The sequence below is a fragment of the Apis laboriosa genome, unplaced genomic scaffold, assembly GCF_014066325.1.
Source record: "Apis laboriosa isolate Shangri-la unplaced genomic scaffold, ASM1406632v1 scaffold14551_cov152, whole genome shotgun sequence".
In the NCBI taxonomy this organism is placed as follows: domain Eukaryota; kingdom Metazoa; phylum Arthropoda; class Insecta; order Hymenoptera; family Apidae; genus Apis; species Apis laboriosa.
In genome coordinates this window covers 805,705-828,891 of record NW_025221576.1, presented here as the reverse complement: position 1 = coordinate 828,891, position 23,187 = coordinate 805,705, and the positions used below count along the sequence as shown (strand labels likewise).

Sequence of the window (23,187 nt, the reverse complement as noted above, 5' to 3'; positions counted from 1 at the left end):
ATGACTTTTTTTTTTTTTTTTTTTTATCTTATAATATACCACGCGATTCAGAGGTATTCAAGTGGTATGAAAAGAACCACTTCTCATATGCATCGTCAAAAATGCACATAAGCCAGACGACGAATATGCACGAGGTGCAAGAGAAGTCACTCAATGACGCCGTTGACAGGCCATTTCTGGCCGTGGTTAATGGTGTTTTTATTTCTGTGATACCTTCTTACTCAAAAAGAGAAAATTATCCTTCCTATTTTTTTTTTTTTTTTATTAAAATCAAATTGATTGATTAAAATAATTTTTTTTCAATAATTTTATTCTCAAGTTTAAATATTACATGCTTACAAAGTTAAAATAATTCATCTATTTGAATATATTATGGATATCTATTTTATTGTAGATTTTTTAATGTAAACTTATGCTTGAATTAATAAGCATTCATTTATTAATTAATAACGTAAATCCAATAATGGTACATTAATGGTACGTGACCAATGTGTACTTACATTTAATATTATATATAAATTTTTAAAAAAAATCTGTGATCTAAAGAATTCTGGAGACTGCATTATCTCAAAGCGTCTTCGTATCGAAACGAAAAGAGGAAAAGCAACGGAGAAGATACAAATCGAAAGAAGGGAGAATGAGGCATAGAGAAAGAGAAGGAATATAAGAGGAAGGGGTCCGCTCTAAAATAATAAACTCGATACGATCTGAGGCTAGACAAAGTTGGAACAAACATCGAGCAACACTGTACAGATTAGAAAATGAAAAATTTGATCTTAAAATTTCGATATTAAATTGGATTTAATTATTTATATTAAATTATCTTTGTTGATATTAAATATTACTTACAACTTTCAATATTTCCTTAATGATTTGTAAATTTACACAAAAACTATATATTATTGTTCTACATATACTTATTTCGATATATTTAGTGTTTTAGATGTATTTTTTAAAAAATAGATTAATTTCAAATTTTTGGAACAAGACATTTATATTTGTACGGTAAAATATAATGCTCGAAGCGCCCTCTACAGAATTCGTATCTATCGTACAGTCATTTTAAAAATTTTTTAAACTGTAGTAGTGATATTTTAATTTAAAAAAAAATTTTTTTAAATGATCGAAATAATTCTATAATAAGAATTAATAACATTAAAGAAAGTATTTCTCATATTTATTTAAATCAATTTATGCTATGAATTGATTCTAAAAAAATTTCGTTCTCTCATTTATATAATAAAATGTCGCACATGCGCGTTAAAGTATTATAAAGACGTCAGTACTAACAGGTCAGAAAAGCGGTATTAGACAACCGGCTACTTTGTTCGGAAATACTGCCAGGTCCTTATTTTGTTTATTAATATTACATTATGGAGGAAATATTATTGAAGTTACTTGTAGCCGATAACACATCTATTCAACAGGTATATTTAGAAAAGTGACATTTAATAATAGAAATAAATTTTGTAATATTCAAAACACGTGTTTGTTCTTATTCATAACCATTTAAAAGAAATATGAAGTTAATTTATTTAATCTATATTATATGTTTTAATATAAAATACAGTAACGTATAACTTTTACTTTGCAAACTTTATTTTTTTATTATTTTTAATATTTTAATATGTATGTCATAATCTTTTATTTTATTTTATTTTTTTTATTAATTTTTTTATGAAACAGGTATTATGGTATTACAGCTATTATGTATTTTTTATTATATAGATTTCTATAATTTTTCTTTTAATAAAAAAACATCTATTTCATTTTTCTTATAAATAGATATAAATAAATTATTTATTAAATAGAAGAATACATTACAGGGAACAGCAGAACTTAGAGAAGCTTTTAAAAAACAAGAAACTATACAAGCATTATGTCAACTTATTATTTCATCAAGCAATTCACAGGTTTTTTTTATTTATTATTATTATATATATATATATATATATATATATCTTATAAATATTTTACTTATATTTTATAACAAAAAATAATTTATATTTAGATAAGACAATATGCAGCTATATTACTTAGAAAACGTTATGGTAAAGGTAAACATTGGTTAAAATTACCACATCATGTACGCAATGAATTTAAGACAGTAATTTTACAGGTAAAAAAATATTATTTTTTAATTTTTTTGTTGTTGAAAATATGTAGAATTTTTATTATTTTTTAGGCATTAGTTAATGAACCAGAAAAATTTGTAAAAAATGCTATTGCACAATTAATAGGTGTAATCGTAAAACATGAATTGCCTAATAATGGTTGGCCAGAAGTTTTACAGTTTGTACAGCAGTTAGTTACTAGTGAAAATTTATTACAGAAAGAGGTATAAAATATAATAATAGTTACTTTAAAAAAAACTATATAATTTTTTATATCTATAATTTATTATAATATATAATCTTGTTATAGTTGGGGACCTATACTTTATCGATTATGACTGAAGTTGCACCTGATGCATACCTTACACATGCTGCATCACTTGCAGTTCTTTTGGGTCAAACATTAAATAGTTTACAAGATTTAGGGAATCCGGTAGCATATTATATCTTACGAATAATGCAGAATCTTGTTCCTTTAGTTGAAGGTAATCAAATGGTAAGTTTTACATATAATAATTAGAAATTGGTTGAAAAATTTAATTAATTTTTTTAATAGTGAATATATTTTCATAGATGGTAAATGCTTATCATCAAATGATGCCACAAGTTATGACCACAATTCAGTCTCTTACTACTACTAATGAAGATAAAGCAATTGAATGCTTTGAATTATTAGATGAATTGTGTGAAAATGCAATTGCTGTGATAGCTCCACATGTCAAATCTCTTGTCAGTATGTGCCTTGTTATTGCTGGTAACAAAGCATTAGATGATGCTCTGAGAGTTAAAGCAGTTGGTTTTATTGGATGGTTAGCCAGAACAAAAAAGAAAACCATAATCAAACATAAACTTGTTGAACCTATTTTAGGTATGATATATTAATATCAATTCAAAATAAATTTTTGAATTTACAATTTGATATAACTTGTTAACATAATTTTATAGATATGTTATTTAATCTTATGTCTATGCGACCTGAAGATGACAATGATGAAGTTTACTTTAGTGATGATAATGAAGATAATACACCTGTAACTTGTGCTACTCAAACTTTAGATTTACTTGCACTTCATTTACCTCCAGAGAAATTAATTCCTCAATTGGTATAATTTAATATATTTTTAATAATTTTTTTTTTTTTTGTAAAATATATCTAATATTTTATTTTTATACAATTTTTATAGTTACAATATATAGAACCTAGTTTGCAAGGTACGGATGTATATGCAAAAAAGGCATCATATTTAACAATGGCAGTATTAGCGGAAGGTTGTTCAGAATATATTCGTACAAAATATCTTGAATCCTTTTTACGTTGTACTTGTCAAGGAATTAGTGACCCTATTCCTGTAGTACGTAATGCTGCACTTTTTGCTCTTGGACAATTTTCTGAACATTTACAACCAGAAATTTCCCAATATTCGTCCGAATTATTGCCAGTATTATTCGAATATCTAGGCCAAATATGTGCACATATTAAACAAGAAAAAAAAGAACCACCTTCAGTTGATCGTATGTTTTACGCATTAGAAATGTTCTGCGAAAATTTAAATGAAAGTCTTTTACCATATTTACCAACATTAATGGAAAGACTTTTTGAAATCTTGAATGCGGATACTCCAGTTCATGTTAGAGAACTTTCTCTGAGTGCTATTGGCTCAGCTGCCATGGCAAGTAAAGAGCATATGTTACCATATTTTGAAAGAATTGTTTCCATTCTTGATAGTTATCTTTCAGAGAAACAAATAGAAGAAACCATGTGTCTTCAAGTACAAGCAGTTGGTATGAATAAAAGTATTTAAAATTTATGTAACAATATTAATAGTTAATTAATATTATAGATACTCTTGGAGTAATTGCAAGAACAATAGGTGATAAAAATTTTGCACCTTTGGCTGGTAGATCTCTTAATTTTGGAATGAAATTATTAAAAGAAACAGAAGATCCAGATTTGAAAAAATCAATTTACGGATTGTTTGCATCAATTAGTACTATAATGAAAAAGGAAATGGCAGGTGCTTTGCCAGAAATCATTGAATATATGATTACAAGTATACAAAGTTCAGAAGGGATAGTGGTAAATTATAAAAGATAAATTAATTAAATTATATTAAATTATATTCTTTCTTTTATATTATAATCTTTTTAATAGCCTCACTTTAAAGAAGATGAAACTTCTGCTTTTCCTGTTTATGAAGATCTTAGTGAAAATGAAAATGAAGAAGAAGATATTGAAAACACAGATAATGAAGAAGATAATGATGATGATGATGTAGCTGGTTATAGTGTTGAAAACGCATATATTGAAGAGAAGGAAGAAGCAATTTTAGCTTTAAAAGAAATTGCAGAACATACAGGGTAAAATATTATTTTTCACATAATTAGTCTCATATTTTTCAAAATAGATTTATATTTCTTATTTATTATTTTTTCAGAGAAGCATTTTTACCATATCTTGAAAAATCTTTTGAAGAAACTTTTAAATTAATTAATTATCCGCAAGAAGATATTCGTAAAGCTGTTATTGACGCTCTTTTACAGTTTTGTATTAATTTTTCAAAAATTAATACTAATGAAGGAAAACAAGCATTATTAAAAGCTCTTTCTGTATTTATTCCAAAATTATCTGAATTAATAAGATTAGGTGATGAACGAACAGTAGCTATTACTGGTTTAGATGCTTATACAGAACTTCTGAAAGAAATAAAATCAGATGTCCTTATTGGAGAAGGTCATAAAGAAGCTATAATGAATTGTGTCACTGATGTTATGTTAGGTAAAAATTCAATATGGATCATATTTTTAACATTTTTATTTATAGAAAAAATTGTTTATAATAGGTAAAACAGAATGTCAAGATCAAGAAGAAGCAGATGACATAGATACTGAAGCTGAACAAGATGAATTATTAGTTGAATGTGCGGGTGATGTATTGTCTACTTTCGGAAAAGTAATTTCGCCAGAAGATTTTGAACTTTATTTTCATACCGTGTTACCAATGCTCTTAGAAAGATTGGTATAGTTTTATTTATTTATATTTATGTACTTGTAAACATTATATATATTCATAGTTTAAAAAGCTAATAAATATTTTCAGAAAAAGAATAAATCTGAAGCTCAAAGATCTTTTGCAGTTGGTACAATTTCAGAATGTTTCTCAGGACTCAAACATAAGGTAGCTGGTTTTGTATGTCAACTGCTTCCTATGTTTTTGAAACTTACAGATGATTCAAGTGCTGAAGTTCGGAATAATGCTATATATGGAATTGGTGAACTTGCATTATATGGCAAAGATGCAGTTTTTTCGTATCCTTTTAATATATTTCTATATAATTTATATATGTAATATTATAATATTATAATGTATAAAATATAATTTATTTCTAAATTATGAGACAAAATTTTATATAATTTTTTTTTCTTAACAATAATTAATAGACATTATTCTGATATTTTATCAGTTCTTTCAAATGCAATTTTTAAAGAATCACATGCAGGAGCTCGTGACAATATAGTCGGAGCACTTGCGAGACTTATCATTGCTAATTATTTTAATGTACCACTTGATCAAGTATTTCCAACTTTTGTTAAACAGTTACCATTAAAAGAAGATTTTGAAGAAAACAAAGCAGTTTTTAAAAGTATATTAACATTATATGAAGCTGGTCATCCTATTTTACGATCACACATGGAAATATTACTTAAAGTTGCAGTCAGTGTGTTACATGAAAACAAAACAACAGATGATGGTATATTATAGAATTCTTTTATTATTATTTACATAATAAAACATCATAAAATTATTATAATTCATGTTTAATTCTGTGTTTTTTTTTATACAGAGGCAAAAGGTATTGTTATGGAATTCATTAAATCTGCTCAGCGAGATTTTCCAAATGAATGGAATTCTATGTATTCCGAACTTCCAATAGAAGTTACAACGAATATTCAACGTATATTTTCTTAAGTTTTAATATAAATTGAATTTAATTATTTCATATTGTAAGAAATAAGAGAACTAATTGATGAAAATGTTCATCTCAGAAAAAGTGATATATGTCATACATCTCATATCTTTAAATTATGTCTAACAAAAGTTTTCAATACTGTTTAGTTAACAATATGTATATCCATTGTTTAAATATCAACATAATTATAGAAATTATATTTCTTCTTATAAAATATGAGAATCGATAAGTGCAATTAATTACCAATAATGTAACATAATACTACACATTAAATTTCTTGGTGCTCATATTCTATGATACTGGCCACATAATTTTACATCTGAATACGATTTTGATATGGAAATAAATATATATATATATATATGTTGACTGAACGAAGTATATTAAATTCTAGTCTACAGAATTTTTTTTTTTATATATATATATACAAAATCTTATTTATATATAAATTTTAAATTACTTCTATCGAAATATCCAATAAAGATAATTGAATGAATTAATTTATTATAAATCAATAATTTTCAAATCTGATTCTAATGTTACATATACATATACATATGTTCAAAATATAAGCACAAGAAATTGTTTTTGGCAGAAATGATCAATTTAATTATCATTTTTCATGTTTATTTTTAATTAAGAATGATGCGTATACCATAAAGTATTATGCATTGTATGCATTGAATATAAATGTACTATAAAAAATAAAATTGTTGCACTTCATCTATTTCACAAGTAGCTTTTATATGTATTTATTTTGATTGTGAGAATGTATTATCAAAAAAATTTCACACAATTTTAATATAGTTAATATTTATTTAAGAATTATCAACTTATCTATTATTTTTATTCTAAATTATTAATAGTCGACAAAAATTGTTTCATTCGAATTTTTGGTTGGTTAATCAATTTTATAGAGATGTCATCTAATTAAAGTTTATTACATAGCTTATTTAAGTAAATATAATATTATACCAAAAACTCCGAAATATTTTGCTGAAAATGATTTTATATTGATTTTATATTGATTTATAATTATAAAAATAACTAAAGCATAAGCATAACTAAAAAAATTTTAACATATTCATTTTAAAATTTGAATTACATATATTGTTTTTTTTAAATTTTTCTGTAGACTTAGAATATTAAATTTATTGTATATTATATCCAAAAATACAAGATAATTTATTGAATTGTTATGTTATTAAGAAATTATTAAATACTTTTTGTAACCAACATGATTTTATACGATTTCAACTCGTAAAAAATATAAAATATAATTACAGTATATAATTGCAGAGATTAATAAGAAAATTATATTGACAGATTATTTATAACAGAATGTTTATCAATAAAATAAATATGTATTTATCTTAATAAAGTATTAGTGTATTATAATTAAAATTGAATAATATGATTATTTTTATTAAATCCTCGGATGAGAAATATAAAATGAACATGAAATAAAAATATAAAATCTTGAATTATAATAGAAAAAATTATAAATTATAAATAAAATTATAACGTAAAATACAAATTTTTAAGTTAACAAAATAAATAATAATAAGATGAATTATATGATTAATTTATTTGAATCAATCTTTTTTTTATTATTTTATATAAATCTATCAAAAAATGTATTAAAAAATTGAAAAATAATTAAAAGTAGGGAATTATTAGAAACAAAATCAAATTGTTGAAAAACAAACGATATTTAATAACACCCAGATATAATAAAATTAATAGATTCATAGATGTATAAATGTAATTGAAATATATATATATATATATATATGTAGAGAGAGAAAATTATTATATGAAAACTATTATATTATGTGAAATCGATTTGTTTATTGGCGATATTATATGATTGAAATGATTCTCAAAACAAAAATCGAAATTTATATATAAAGTATATTTTTTTCTAAAATTTGTAATACGTTTGGAAAAAATATTTTATATATATGTATATATACATAATAATATGTTTCATTTCAGATTAGATGAGACTTCATTTTGACATATAAAACTTGTTGATAGACGATTTTGATACGGCGAGACGATGGAAGTATAAAACGTTTATAAAACGTTATCGAGATTCTTTTCGCCATTAAATCGAGTGGGTTAGTCATCGAAGATTAAATATATATATACCACAGGTACACGTATTTATATATACATATACATATACATATAATATATGTATAAATATATTATATATACAGTGTATCAAAATTCTAATATATTATTTATTTTTCTTGATAATAAATACTTTAATTTTTTTTTTTTTGCCATTTCAATTGATTATAATTACATTTAAAAACCATAAGAATGCTTGCTATAATGTATGCATAAGCGAAAATTTCATTCGTGATACAACATTAACGAAGGAGCGGGAAAACTTTTTAAAAAAAAAATATTCAAAATTTAAATCACAATCAGTAAAAATAATCTATATTATTTTTTGTTCATAAATTAAAATATTAGAATTAATTAGTTAAATATATGGTTCTTATATAACTTTTTATCGTATTTCTTTATATCGTATTTCTATACATATGTATACAGAGAAATGTATATAAAGAAATGTGTTGGACACATTAATAAAAATTATATAAGGTACATCAAAGAAGTTTTGAAATTTTTGAACACTCTATATAAGCATGTATCGAGTGGCTGATGCTGGTTAGTGTCCTTGAAATCTCCACCATGACTCGAATCGAAAAGAAGTCGTAGGTGTATGACCCATGTCCATGGCTCAACTATAGTATACCTGTCGAGCTTACCACGCTTCATGGAGATATCGCTAGTGGAAAGTTTCGTCAGATGAAAGTAGCTTATTGCGCGCGACGGCTGAACGCAACTAATTCGTACGATTCATTGATGAATTATTTGAACAATATGTTTAAATAGTAGAAACATATATATATATATTATAGTGCATAATTTAATAGAAATTAAAATCACGAGCGATGATATCATTCCAATAATTTTGGTAAGTGAATCATGAATTTTGTTAAATAAATAAAAATATGTTATAATAACCTAGTAATTATAGTATAATAATTATGGTAATATAGTATAGTAATTATTCTAAAAATTCGTATATGTTTAAAAATATATATTTATAATTTATTAGGAATGTTATATAATATATATATAATATATATATGAGTAATTTATTAAACATATTGACACTGTATTTGATTTTCATAAATACATTTTATCTATATTCATTTTACATTGTTGTTATACAACACATTGACATATATATTATAATATATATGGTAAATAAAGAATTTTCACCATCTATTATTAATCTTTATTATTCAATCTTTATTATCGAACAGAATCGATTATTATCTACAAAACTAATTTGATCATAATAATTTTTTGTAATTTTATTACTTGTTATAAAATTACAAAATAAAATATGTTTTTTTAGCATATATATATTTTGGCAATAATTATTCAGAAATAATGATTACTTATATTGATTATATGATTCAATCAATCATTTAATTATTCTATTATTAATCTAATAGGATTATCAATCAGTCTTCTTTCAAAAAAGTCAGTGAAAATGTTTAATTATAGATTATATTATATAATTTCAATTTTTCTTTAAGTGATGAATATATATGGATGAACAATATAAATGAACAATGAAGTGAGAAAATAATTCTCTTAATATCTTGAACCATGTAATAATTGATTTATCTACTAATAATCATTTAATGAACTAATCGAATTCTTTCTTCGACAGTTATTTAATTAATGGACTAGTTGATTTTGATCGTTAAAACGATCCGAAAATTCGAATAAATTGACGATCTTATTCGTTTACAAAGAGATAGGATGTAATTAAAATGCAAGGATTAAAAACGTCTGATTCGTTGTAGATTCGCGGTGGAAGGTCACATTTTTTTAATTATTGCATATGATTTGTGATTCTTCGCACATAGTAAATCTACACTTAGATTTTTTATTTATATTTAAACTTTTTATATCCATACGAGTTTAATTAATTATCAATAAATTTTAATATTTTAATTGCTACTAACATTTAAGTAATTATTTCTTTTATTATCAGATTATCTCATCCAATTTATATTATTTAATATTTATAAATTTTATTAAAAATATAAAGATTAATTATATTTCTGCATATTATTGATAATATAATTGTTATTTTTAAAATGTAAAAAACTTAAAAATTCTCAATATTTTTAATATTTCCATTCATTATTTATATGAATTATTTATATTAATATCAAAAATTACAAATTTATTAATTAATGTTGTTTTTTTATTTATGTTTATAAAAGAAAACATTACATATAAAAGAAAACTATTTTATATAAATTAAAATACAAATATTCACACTTATCAGCAAGGATTTAATTAAATTTAGAACTTAATAGATACATATAAGTATCTTTTTCGGTAATGAAGAGTACTCTCAAGTGTTATATGCCAGACGCAATGACCAATTGTTGCATGTAAATATCATTTTTATTTTTAATAAATAATTAGATAAATTTAATTTAATATATATTGTTTAATTATTTTTTTCTTATTTATGAATTAATGAATATTTTATATATTTTTTATTTTATTATAAATCTCGATAGGAAAAAGTTAAAGATAATAATAGAAATTATTATGAAAATAAATAGATAAGATTCGTATCAAATACCTTTGTATGAAATTTGATCAGACGATTAATAATGAGACATTGTCGGAATATTAATCGGAGATTAAAATTAATCAAGAATTAATAATAAATTTAATCGAATTTGAAACAATGAAATTCAAACTTGATAAAATATCGAAAAAATTCTTCGTTCCTATAAATTCTCTAAATAATAGAGTTATTTTTAATGAAAATGCATTAAGCATGAATCTAGAAAAAGAAAGTTGTTTATCTTGATGAAAAATGTCATTAAAATCACATATTATAAAACTAATATCCGTATTCTTCATATATCTACATGCATATATTTTTTTATGTATAATTTTGGAAATCAATTTTTACAGTTGCTAAAATTATTATTCGTATTTTTAATCCATGACATTACAGTAATTATCTCTCTATAAAAAATCTCATGATATTCAAATGACTTTGTTATTTTATTTTCAGTAAAAAATGATCACCAACTAAGCACATATATAAATTAAGCAATGAACGTAGGAAGTTTCGCGGAATCGGAAAGGATCCGACTGACAAAATTCGATGAACATTGTTGGATGGCTTAAAAGGAAAAGCTAGTAGAATGAAATCACGAGCGTGATCTTGAACAACAGGCAAATGGCTTTATCGCTTTGACAGCATAGTATCACGTGTCTGTGTACGTGTCTGAAAGACTAAAAACTCAAAAAAGCGTGGTATTTCATTTATTAAACGAACATTCACGACGATGAAAAGGGAAATATAGACAAAGGAGGGAAGGCAGTGTTTTGAGTGGCCCATTTCCCTTATCACGATAAAACGACATAGCTATAACGGTAGTACTTTAAAAACGATACGACAAAACACGAAGTAAGTACACGGCTAGCAAGCTTAGAATCATCTTTCGGTGAGTCATTTTTACCGATCAGTACGATCAGTCTGCTCGTGGATTGTAACCGCGATGGATCGAACAACCGTGAGATCGCCACCGTCTTCATCGTTATCATTGTCATCGTGGTCATCGTCGTCGAGTATGCCTCTTTGATTGAAAAGTAGGGATAGAACTCGAGATCAGTCTCTCGAGGAAAATGGACGTGGAACTGGTTACTCGTGCATCCTTGAATTCTCTGAACAATGTGGATGATGGCCGGATCGTTTCACCGAATAAGCTTGATGACTGGACCTGGTCTAACTTGCGAGTGAGTGCAATAAGTTTATGCCAATTGTGATCATGACTGACGATAGGCAAAACATATATATAGGGTGTCTCAAAAATGGATTGGTAAATTAGTATCATATAAAATTGATAAATTAAATTAGAGATTTTTGAAATAATTTCAGGCAACATTTTCCTTTGTAAAAACTTTCATTATGGCTCTGTTAATGAGTTATTGACAAAAAAACACTGACCAATCATGGAACGCATAGCCTTGTGGAGCTGCAACAATAGCGTTGGATATGTGTTGCTGACTGAGCACAAATAAATCCAAGCAATATATCTCGAAGGAAGTATGTTGAATTAAATATAAAAAATATATTTTTATTGATAAAGAATTATATTATGAATAAATAAATATAATATTCAATATATTTTCTTCGAGATATGTTGCCTGGACTTGTTCGTGCTCAGTCGGCAGTACATAACTAACGCTATTATCGTGGTGTGATTAGGCACACGCTCTGTGATTGGCTAGTATTTTTTGTTAATAATTCATTAATAAAACCATAATAAAAATTTTTGCAAAAGAAAATATTGCTTAAAATTATCTCAGAAATCTTCAGTTTTAAATATTCCAACATTTTATATATATATATATATTCACTTATACAAGTTACAATCGGAGATCAAGAATTTTATTGCGGATCGCTTAACAAACGAATGATTTTAATTGATCAAATATAAGAATATTTTATTATACGGATATAGATATTTCATAATAGATAATCATCATAATAATAATAATATTATTATTATTGATAATAATATTATTGTCATGTTAATATGTGAAACGAATTAAGGTGAGAAAAATTATTTGCAAGTTTTATTAAAATTTAAAAAAGAGAAGAAGAAATTCTATTAATTTTATTTACAGAAAATATTTATAGATATATTTTATATTTATAGATTTCATAATCATATTGATTATTTGTGATATAAATGAGATCAACATATTTGATCTAATATTCATGTGTTTCGCAGTACACACACACACACACACACACACATATATTTCGACTACAAGGTAATTTTTCTCATTTTTATTTTATTCTAATCATAGATAAATAACTTCACTCGTTTACCGATGTTTCACACATTTTACAAAATATTTCCAAAGCATATGATAATCGAATTATAAGGACGATATTAAAATAAAAAAAGAAGTAACGGAAGCATTAAGCATAAAAAACTAATACTATATCTAATATTGTCGATAATTGTGTTAAATTGCAATTGATTATCGTCTTTTTTATCTATAAAAATTAGATCTCGATAACTTTCAACTATGCAATCATTCACGCGAAGTTGAAGAGTAGTATGTTATATCATGTTTTTTTTTCCTTTTATGATTCGATTACAAGGAAAAGTTGTATTTTTACATGACGAATGGTCGTAAGAATAACATATTTGTTACAATATAAAGCTTATATCAAGAAACTTGATAAGTGAAATAAAGAAAAATTTATTTAATATAGATCGCGTCCTTCGATACAATTGACGAGAAGAAATGAATTGATATCTGAATATTTAAACTGGCGCTAAAAAGATTTCCGTGATAATCGTTTCTTTCCATTTAATAATGAAACCTTACGACATCATATCATTTAGTTTCGTTTTATCATTTATAGCTTATCATTTAGTTTCTATTTTTTCCTTTCTTTTTTCTAATATTTTTAGTATCGAAAAATTTATTCAGGCGAACAAACAAAATATATTTATAAATGTCTAAAATAATAGTTATAATCTAAAATAGTTAATTAATTTTAAAAAATAATAATTTTATAAAATTTTAAAATAATTTTAAAAAATAAATGATTATTTTTTTAAAATATTTTCTTATCTTTTTACAAACTTTCAATTTTTATGGCGTTCGCGTTATCGATGTGTTTACATTATCGAAAGTTTTAAACTTGCAAGTACAGAAATGCTAAATATTTCTTGATCTGTTCTATCTATGAGATTCTTCACAAAATTCGATTTTATTTAAAACTTATCATATTTTATATCTATATAAAATTAATATTTTATACAAAAATGAAATTTTTTTCTAAAGAATGTTTTTAATTCGCGAAAATTTTCATAAATAATCTTAAATCTTTCTGTACTTTTGCGTAATTAATGATTTAACACTTAACATTAATTATCTTACAAATTTACAGATCAAATTTCTTCTTAAAAAATCAATCAAATTTTTTTTGGAAAAATTGTACAAGTGAATCTATGGGAATGTACATACATAAGATTCATCTTTTATTTTAAAAATTTTATTATATGAATTTTCAGATCTTCAGTGAGTATATACATAATAATGAATAAATTTTCTTCCCGCCCTATCGTAATCGAGGAACAAACGTACCTATATTACGATGATTAGAAAGGAGAAAAGAGATGGGAATAAAGATGGTTGGACCCGAGAGTTCGAGATTGAAGATCAATATTCACCGGACCGGACGAAAGCTTCGCGGCCGAGTCGGAATGTGAAAACGCACGCGCGAAATGCAGACGAAAGGAAATTCGTTCATTTCCCGGTGGAGAGAGTTTCGAGAGCTTCGGCGAGCTCTGGTACTCTGGTGTGGCAGGAAATCGTGAAAAAAGAGACACAACGTGTAGTGGCGCGACTGCGCCCCGCAATACTCTGTCCGATTTTTATCATAGTTTACGAGCAGCTTAATTCACGTTAGCTACCATGCACGCGTCGATTTAGCATCAGACAGCCGGTAGCTACCGGAGATACGCGCGCGTTTGTGCTAACTCCGAGGTTTCTTAAATCATCAATGAAACAGTGATCTTTATCATTTATCTTATTCGAGGATCGAATTATATGAAACCATTGTTTGCATATTATATTTAGTTCATTCGACGAGATTTAAAATTATTTAAACGGATTGTTTATCGTTTAGTAAAATTGAAAGAAAAAGAAGAAATATTTTCGGAATCGAAGGTGTGTGATTTTTTACTAAGTGATTTATTAAGAGTGTTTTATCGAATTTTAATAATATTTTTATATAATAATATTATATAATAATATATAATAATAATATTTTTAGTTTCTAATATCGTTATTTGTGTTTTTTGTAACATCTTTAAGTGAATATCGTGCAATGATATATGTTTCTGAGACGTAGTTGCATATAATTCCATATTCAAAGCGTAGGTTAACGCCGAAGGATCTTTTATTTTTTTCCCCCCAGAATCGATTAGAATTTTACAATGATATTCATGACTCTTTAATATTCAATCTTTTCTATGTTTATCAAAAGAAAGATTATGTTTTTTTGTTTAATAGTGAATTTATTATATAGTAGTGAATAGTATATAAATTTTAGATTATTTGAAACAATATTATCCATGATATATGTAATTCTGAGAAAGTTTTATATATATAAGTATTTATATCTGAGGAAAATATATTTTAATTAAAAAATTTTAATACATTTTAATTTATAATTTTAAAATAATGTAAAACAAGTTTTATTCCATATATAATAATATCATCGATTTAAAATAGTATTTTTCTTTCTTTAATGTATTTATTCCTCGATCATAAGTACACAGTCTCGTTTTAAACAAACGAACGACAGTAATGAAACACTTGCGTTTGTTCGAACACTTGATATTTAAAATTGTTTTTCTTTTTTTATTATTATACACATATTTATTTTGATATTTTATCATTATTTATAATTTTTATTTCCTCATTTTGAAGGTAATCGTGGATTCCCAAAAAATTAAAATGATCATGGATGAAAGTTGAGAAAATGTATCGCAAATATATATATATTGCATTGTTTTCAGTATTTATTAATCATCGAGTAATGAATTCGTAAATCTAAATATAATGTACATATAGTTTCAGTTGTGAGTTGTGAGTGATAATCCTTTGAAAAATATGGGTATTCTCTCTCTTTTAAAATTTTTTAATTAATTTATCAATTCTATTTCTAATTGTTATTCTCATAAAAACTCAATTAAATCATTGTTGAAAATATCATTACGATGATGACAATGATTATTAATCGACTAGAAAGTTCAAACAACTATCCAGTCGCATATCGAATACATAATCTCACGTGCACTTTCACTTTTAGACACAATTCAAATACAAAAACCTAGAGAAGCTGTTCACGGTTTACCAAAGGAGGATTCAGTATGGTTATCTATCGCTTTTTGTTCTCTTGCAATTGGCCCTCGGATTCACATATTGCTTGATTCTGATAACAATGGTAAGCAAAATAATGAGATGCTTCGCTTCAAACTAGGTATTCCAATTGAAATCCATGAATTTCCTATTCGCCAACTAAAATAAATTATATTAATTAAATTTTTTTTTTCGTGTTTAATTCTGTTTAATTATATAAAAAAATCATATGAAATAATACAAAGTTATGATGAAGTCATAATTTTATGTTTATTCAAATAACATTAAGATTTATTTGTTAAAATAAATAATAATGAAAAATAATATTGTTGTTAATGTATAAAACAATAATATATCTTTCGTTATTTATTTTTTTATTTAGAATAATAAATAATAAAAACTGAGTAACTTATCGAAATTAATTATATAATTTTTAAATAATATTATTATCATTATTCTTGGAATTATTTCTAATACAATTTGGTCATAAGCGCAATTCTTATTGAATCGATAATTTTTTATTGGAGCGATCAAATATTTTAGTTCTATTAATAGATTGCAGTATATATATTATTACTAGTAGATTACAGTTATTTACTTGATTAAAAATACATTTTTATCATCAAATATTGAAATAAAATATTCAGTAAAAAAGACAAAGAAAAAGACACTGAATGTATTCTATTTTTTTTTCATAGGTCAACATTGAGAACTGCGTACCGGATGTGGTGATCAGCACTTTAGTGAGCGCGTTATTCTGTCCAGTGATTGCACTTTCGTTCAAGTCAAAGATCATTATTAGAAACACTTACCTATCGGTCATACTATCCTGTCTGATCGTGGTATTATTAGCAATTGGGGACTTGGCTGTCCCCTTCTATTACACTCTATACAACGATGAAGCACCACCGATAAGGTAACGTTGATAAGAGAACAGAGAAGTTCCTGACTAATCGTGGCAAGGCCACTATTTAATTATCGTAGGTGAACTTCGTCAGTTTTTTGTTCGTTTTATAACTACTTTTTATATTTTATTACTTACTTCCTTGAAACAACAATTATGAAAAATCGGCAAACCACTCATTGATATTATCTCGTTCATTACGGGAATAATTTTGTAACAGGTTTCACAAGATATTTCCCTAGACGATCGTTTTCCGTTTAAATTTTAATTTTGTTTGCAATTGTTTCTCTTTTAAATAGATTTTTAAAAAAAAATAAAGAAGCTTGATATTTAATATTGTTATTTTGCATTATTTTAACGAGATCAAGTTAATAAATTTTCCACTATTAAATTTTCTTATGTTATTTTTTTTTTTTTCTATTTTTCTTGTTTAACATATTTTGGTGGATTTTGTTAGATTCTTTTTTTTTTCAATTTTTTATGTAAGAGGTGATGAACATAAAATAAATATTAGTCAATGTACAGATTAGATTAATATGTAATTCTCATTAACAGATTGCATTTAATAATAAGTTAATTACGAGTCATTTTTATCTTTCCTGCTAATTAAAGCGCAACTTTGAACTTGTGATCGTTTATATAACATGTGTAATTGCATTTATTTCTTTACAGACCTGCATACGCGACTCACGCGCTCTTGGCATGTTATGTCTTTCTACCTCTCACGAAAAATTTACATGCTCTCATACTCGGAATTACGACTACTACATGCTACTTAGTCGCTTTATCGTTAATCACTTATAGAAATTCATTCGATTTTAGTACGAAGGTAAAATTCTTAAAATCGAAAATTAATCGTAAAAATTATTTTACAGAATATTTTTAATTGAAGAATGTTTAAAAATGTATAATAAAATTTCTAATTAGATTAATCTTTATTTGATTGTTAAATTTGAATTTTCTTTACGAATCTTCTAGATCATTACGGACACGATATATTTTGTTTGTGTGAATGGTTTGGGACTCTATTTTAGATTCATGAATGAAATTGTTACAAGACGATCATTTCTCGATCATCGAAAATGTGTGGAATCAACATTGCGATTGAATTATGAGAAAGATCAAGAAGTAATGATTTTACTTTAATAAACAAAAGTTAGAACGTTAAATAATACAATGATAATTTTTTAAAAAATACTAACAATTTTTAGGAACAACTTACACGAAGTATATTACCACAACATATAGCTGCGAAGATAAAGAAAGAATTTAGAGATATATTTAAATTTTTAGAAGAGCACAAAAAACCTCCCAAACCATCTAGGTAAGTTTTTGTATCTCTGTGATAATTAAATATCATTGATTATAAATACATAAAATTATAATACAAACATTGTTACTTGCTTTTCAGTGACTTATGCGTCGAAACCCATAATAATGTAAGCATTTTATATGCCGATGTTGTGAATTTTTCTGGATTGACTGTGACATTGCCAGTGCGGAAACTAGTAGAGACATTGAATGATTTATTTGGTAGTTTTGACGAAGCTTCCGAAAGGCACAATGTTCTGCGTATCAAATTTTTAGGTGACTGTTATTATTGTGTAAGTGGAGTACCGACACCAAATTCTCAACATGCGAAAAGTTGTGTGGATTTAGGTAAATACGTTTTAAAAAATATATATATTCTATATATATTCTATTCTAATATATAATAATATATTAGATAATATATATATTATATAATTATATAATTATATAATTATATAATTATAATATTATATAATTATAATATATAATAATATATAATATCTATTTCTTGCATTTTTATTATTTATACAATTAAAAATTCAATTTATTTATATCTAGGACTTGATATGATAAAGATAATTAAAGATGTAAGAGCAAAAGTACGACGTGAAAGTGGTGTAGATGTAAATATGAGGATAGGAGTTCACTCGGGCAATATAATATCAGGAATTCTAGGTGTGAGCAAATGGCAGTATGATGTTTGGTCACGCGATGTTGTTATAGCTAATAAAATGGAGCAAACAGGGAAACCCGGCAAAGTTCATATTACGCAGCAAACATTGGATCTCGTAGATGCCAACGAATATGATTGCGTTCCGGTGGATTCTTTGAATGATGAGGTTCTCAAAAAATATGGGATTCGAAGTTATCTTATTACACCTTCGATCCCCGACGATTTCGAATCTCCGACTATGCAGGTGCATATTTCCCAGTGGCGTAGGAAATCCGAATGAATTAACGAAAATAAAAAATTTATTTATACTTAACAACATTCGAACAATCCCTACGCCACTGACATATTTTTTTAATTATTGAACGAATTTCCGTCGAGTCTTTGACGTATCGTTGACAGGCGAACCTTGTTGCAGAACAGCGAGAACACCTTGACAGTCATGACTCCGTCCCCTGAAACCTCTCCACTATCTAATACGCATTATGTGAAATTCTATGTACGGTCCAGTACCAGTATGACTCCCAGTGCGAGAAACAGTAGACGACTTACTGCCACTATAAGTAATCATGTTGGTGTATTCACCAACACATGTAGACGACGTACACATTTTATGGATTCCTGTTTGCGAGATTATCATCTAATGCTTAAAACTGCAGATGCAGAGATGGAACATGCTATTAAAAAAATGCCTTTAACTAAATGGAAGTAATATCTGTTTTTGATTTGTTTAAATTTTAATATTTCATCAATATGAAAGAAGATATCAATTTTTGAATAATTTTTTAGACAATGGTGCAATTGGAAAGATATGAATCCATTATTTTTAACATTTCAACAATGGAGTTGGGAAATACCGTTTTTAAAGCAACCTGATCCACTTTTTAAATTTTATATTAGTTGTGCTCTTTTTGTCTTAATTTTTATGGGACTCATATATCTGGTACCTACATTTTCTCTTTCCAAGTATGTTTTTTCATAAAATTCATAAAATTTTTAATTAATGATATAATTGAATTAAAAACATTTATAAAGTCTTATTAATTTCTAGATGGCATTTGAGCACAACGATTAGTTATTCTGCAACAATGTTATTTTTAATCGCTTTAATGCCAATAGCTTGGATGCATTTCGCATGGAACCGATATAAAGATCCGCATGATGAACATGAAGGGCAGGTTCCGCATCCTCGAAATAAGTTATTATGTTTCTTATATCAAACTAGCATAAAGGTTAATATTTTTATTTAATTTTTTACATAATTTTTAAATTATTTAACATTTCCTTATACTTTAGGTTGTTTGGAGTGCATTTCTCAGAACAGTTTTGTATTTGGTAATAACGTTAATGTTAGCAGCGTGTGCCATGTTTGATATGATTGTAAGTTGATAATGAATATAAATACCTTATTAAGTGTTATTAACTAATATATACAATTATTATATTATTTCAGTTTGAATGTAAAAATGTTAATGAGCTTACAAGTAATAATGTAACATTCAGTGTAGTAGAACCTGGCACTTCGAAAATTGATTGCATAGCTACACCCTGGGTAAGATTGTTTAGTAGGTACTTGAATGCTGTAGATTCTGTTTTAGTTTAATTTCTTAAAATGTTGAATATTATTTTTAATTTTAATAATTATTTCTAGCAAATGACACAAACTTGCTCCTTGGCTATTTTGACGAGTTTTCTGTTTTTAAGACTCCATTATATCTTAAAATTAGTAATAGGCATCGTAATAGTCGTATTTTATTCATGGAATGTTTGGATATATCGTTCAAATTTATTTCAGGTAATTTTAATAAGCATTTTTTATTTCTAAATTAGATGGCATCAATTGTGATTTTTTGTGATTTTATTTATAATTTGTCTCAGTCAGGCGACAGATGGAATCCATATTTAGAACCAAGACTGGCTCACATTTTAAGCATAGTTTTTCTTACTTTTTCTTTGCATCTAATAGATCGTCAGGTAAATCTCATTTAACAAATCTCATTTAACAAATATTATTTTTCTAATATAATATATGTTCATATATATGTATATATATATATTAACTAAATTAATATTTATTCAGGCAGAATATTTGAATAGATTAGATTACTTATGGAAACGTCAATTAACCAAAGAACAAGATGAAGCATTCCATACAAGAAATGCTAATAAATTTTTACTTCGTAATATTTTACCAGAACATGTTGGTAAGTTAATTTTTAATTAAAATTAAAATTAGTATTAGTAATTCAACAAATTACAAATGAGAAATTATATTACACAGCGGAGTTCTACTTGAATATGAATAGAACAGTAGAAAATGAGCCCTATCATGAAGCTCATAGTAACGTTGCTGTAATGTTTGCTTCATTAACGGATGTATCCATCGATGAAAGCAATACTTTGGCAGTCTTAAATGAGATTATATGTGAATTTGACAAATTGCTATTTGAGCCATATTTCAATCGAATTGAAAAAATTAAAATTGCTGGTGAGTAGTTAATCAACAATATTTAAAGTGAGTAATTAGATAACAATATTTAAAATTAATAAAATTAATAGAATCAAAAATATAGAATAAAAATAATATTACAATTATTTTCTAGGCACTACTTATATGGCAGCTTGTGGATTAGAAGCTAGTCGACGCGATTCAATGCGTAGCCCAGAAAACAAGGAAAATATTAGTGATAACGTGGTAAAAGTGATGGCTCAATTTGCAGTCGAAATGATAGCAGTCCTAGATAAATTGAAAATGAGAACCTTTTACACATCTAAACCTTACAGGTATATATTTACATTATGAATTATTAAACTATTTACTTATTTATTATAAAATATATTATTTTAGATTGAGAATTGGAATATCACATGGTGAAGTTACAGCAGGAGTAGTAGGTGCTCAAAAACCGTTATATGATATCTGGGGCGATGCTGTGAACATGGCGTCGAGAATGGATACAACAGGTGTTCCAGGAAAAATACAGGTATTTTTAAAATTAGATTTTTATTTGAAAAATATATTTTACAAAGTTAACATCTTTTTATATAAAAACTATAACTATTTATACAGATTACAGCAGAAACTGCGGCTGTTCTTGAACAACAAGGTGTCAAGTGCCATCTTCGAGGAGATACGTATGTCAAACCGAAAGGTTTAGTCACAACGTATTTTATTGGTATCGACGATAATCGACAACTTCAAAGAACAGATTCTATCGAGGAAACCAGTCTGTGATGGAAATACTAAATTGATCTTTAATTATTCAATTATTTCATCGTAAATCGAATTGACTGGAAGATTATGTGAAAAATGAGATAATAAATATCTAAATGAACGCACAGAGAGATAGGAAAAAACCAAAGAAAATCTAAAAAACCAAAGAAATTAAAAAAAATAACGCAATCAATGATTGCATCATTATGGAATACCTCAAATTATTAAATTGAGTTTATATGTGAAATATGCTTGCAATCATATGCTATATAAGCTAAATTATCAACAGAATGATATCATTAAATTATAAATAGAAGAAATCAATTTTAGAGAATTTTTTTTTTTTATTTTTTAAAAATTTTATTCAATCAGTATATATAAATGTTAAGAATAACTTTATACATTAATGCATTTAAAACTTCCTCCTCTCCCTCTCTCTCTTATTGACATTTTCTAATTTGTAAAAATATTAATTTACATATAAAATGTGATTTTACATAAAAATTTATGTAAAATATTATTATTATTATTATAAATTACTTTTTTATACATTCAAACAATAATGTTTGAAAAATGTTGCTCTAAATAATGAACAAATTTATAAAAACTATTAAAAATATGATGTCTTACAATTAATGATAAAAATCTTTCTAACAATAATTTCTTGTAAATGCCAATTTGATATATAGCAATTCGAAAGATAATAAAAAAAAAAAATAAACATTATTATTTATATTGATTCATGCGAATAATAATGCTGTATATGTATTTGATTCATAAAAATAATAATTAGTTCAAAATATTAATTAATATAGTTTTACTAAAATCATGACAAGAGATGAATGTTTTGAAAATTAAGATATAAATATATTTTTACCATGTCCTATAATAAAATTATAAAAAAATTTTATAATTGAAGATTTTTATAAATTTCTCAATCTTGAAATATTTGGATGAATTAAAATTTTTTTGTTTAT

General features: G+C 25.4%; 2 protein-coding genes and 1 pseudogene across 5 annotated transcripts; 2 read left to right on the top strand and 1 right to left on the bottom strand.

The window, feature by feature from the left end:
• Positions 1 to 28: 28 nt before the first annotated feature.
• On the bottom strand, positions 29 to 8,878 carry LOC122710301 (annotated as a pseudogene).
• Positions 1,279 to 6,516, top strand: LOC122710339 (importin-4-like). The gene is made up of 15 exons (XM_043928122.1): positions 1,279 to 1,427; positions 1,827 to 1,913; positions 2,012 to 2,119; positions 2,186 to 2,338; positions 2,425 to 2,610; positions 2,688 to 2,982; positions 3,060 to 3,217; positions 3,299 to 3,896; positions 3,956 to 4,191; positions 4,267 to 4,472; positions 4,550 to 4,890; positions 4,955 to 5,130; positions 5,212 to 5,420; positions 5,553 to 5,863; positions 5,957 to 6,516. The coding sequence occupies exons 1-15, from the start codon at positions 1,374 to 1,376 to the stop codon at positions 6,079 to 6,081; spliced, it is 3,243 nt and encodes a 1,080-aa protein (XP_043784057.1). The 5' UTR covers positions 1,279 to 1,373; the 3' UTR covers positions 6,082 to 6,516.
• A 60-nt stretch (positions 8,879 to 8,938) lies between the features above and the next one.
• On the top strand, positions 8,939 to 22,618 carry LOC122710337 (adenylate cyclase type 2-like). Of its 4 annotated transcripts, none has more exons than XM_043928117.1 (21): positions 8,939 to 9,077; positions 11,226 to 11,953; positions 16,062 to 16,196; positions 16,810 to 17,027; positions 17,688 to 17,844; positions 17,994 to 18,143; positions 18,227 to 18,339; positions 18,427 to 18,674; positions 18,885 to 19,243; positions 19,415 to 19,704; positions 19,786 to 19,962; positions 20,048 to 20,228; positions 20,293 to 20,376; positions 20,450 to 20,561; positions 20,648 to 20,791; positions 20,879 to 20,970; positions 21,077 to 21,200; positions 21,278 to 21,484; positions 21,600 to 21,780; positions 21,845 to 21,980; positions 22,067 to 22,618. In XM_043928117.1, exons 2-21 carry the CDS (start codon positions 11,843 to 11,845, stop codon positions 22,229 to 22,231), a joined length of 3,384 nt encoding a protein of 1,127 aa, XP_043784052.1. In that variant the 5' UTR covers positions 8,939 to 9,077; positions 11,226 to 11,842; the 3' UTR covers positions 22,232 to 22,618. The 4 variants fall into 4 exon arrangements, with proteins under 4 accessions (XP_043784052.1, XP_043784053.1, XP_043784054.1 ...); XM_043928118.1 differs by having other exon boundaries at positions 8,941 to 9,077; positions 20,450 to 20,548; positions 20,875 to 20,970; XM_043928119.1 differs by lacking the exons at positions 8,939 to 9,077; positions 11,226 to 11,953 and adding an exon at positions 14,257 to 14,914.
• The last annotated feature ends 569 nt before the right edge of the window (positions 22,619 to 23,187 follow it).

Coding starts and splice junctions, on each gene's coding strand:
- LOC122710339 (XM_043928122.1), top strand. CDS start 1,374: ATGGAGGAAATATTATTGAAGTTACTTGTAGCCGATAACACATCTATT. Junction 1,914..2,011: donor TTTCATCAAGCAATTCACAG/GTTTTTTTTATT, acceptor ATTTATATTTAG/ATAAGACAATATGCAGCTAT. Junction 2,120..2,185: donor TTAAGACAGTAATTTTACAG/GTAAAAAAATAT, acceptor ATTATTTTTTAG/GCATTAGTTAATGAACCAGA.
- LOC122710337 (XM_043928117.1), top strand. CDS start 11,843: ATGGACGTGGAACTGGTTACTCGTGCATCCTTGAATTCTCTGAACAAT. Junction 20,792..20,878: donor ATCGTTCAAATTTATTTCAG/GTAATTTTAATA, acceptor TGTCTCAGTCAG/GCGACAGATGGAATCCATAT. Junction 21,981..22,066: donor GTGTTCCAGGAAAAATACAG/GTATTTTTAAAA, acceptor CTATTTATACAG/ATTACAGCAGAAACTGCGGC.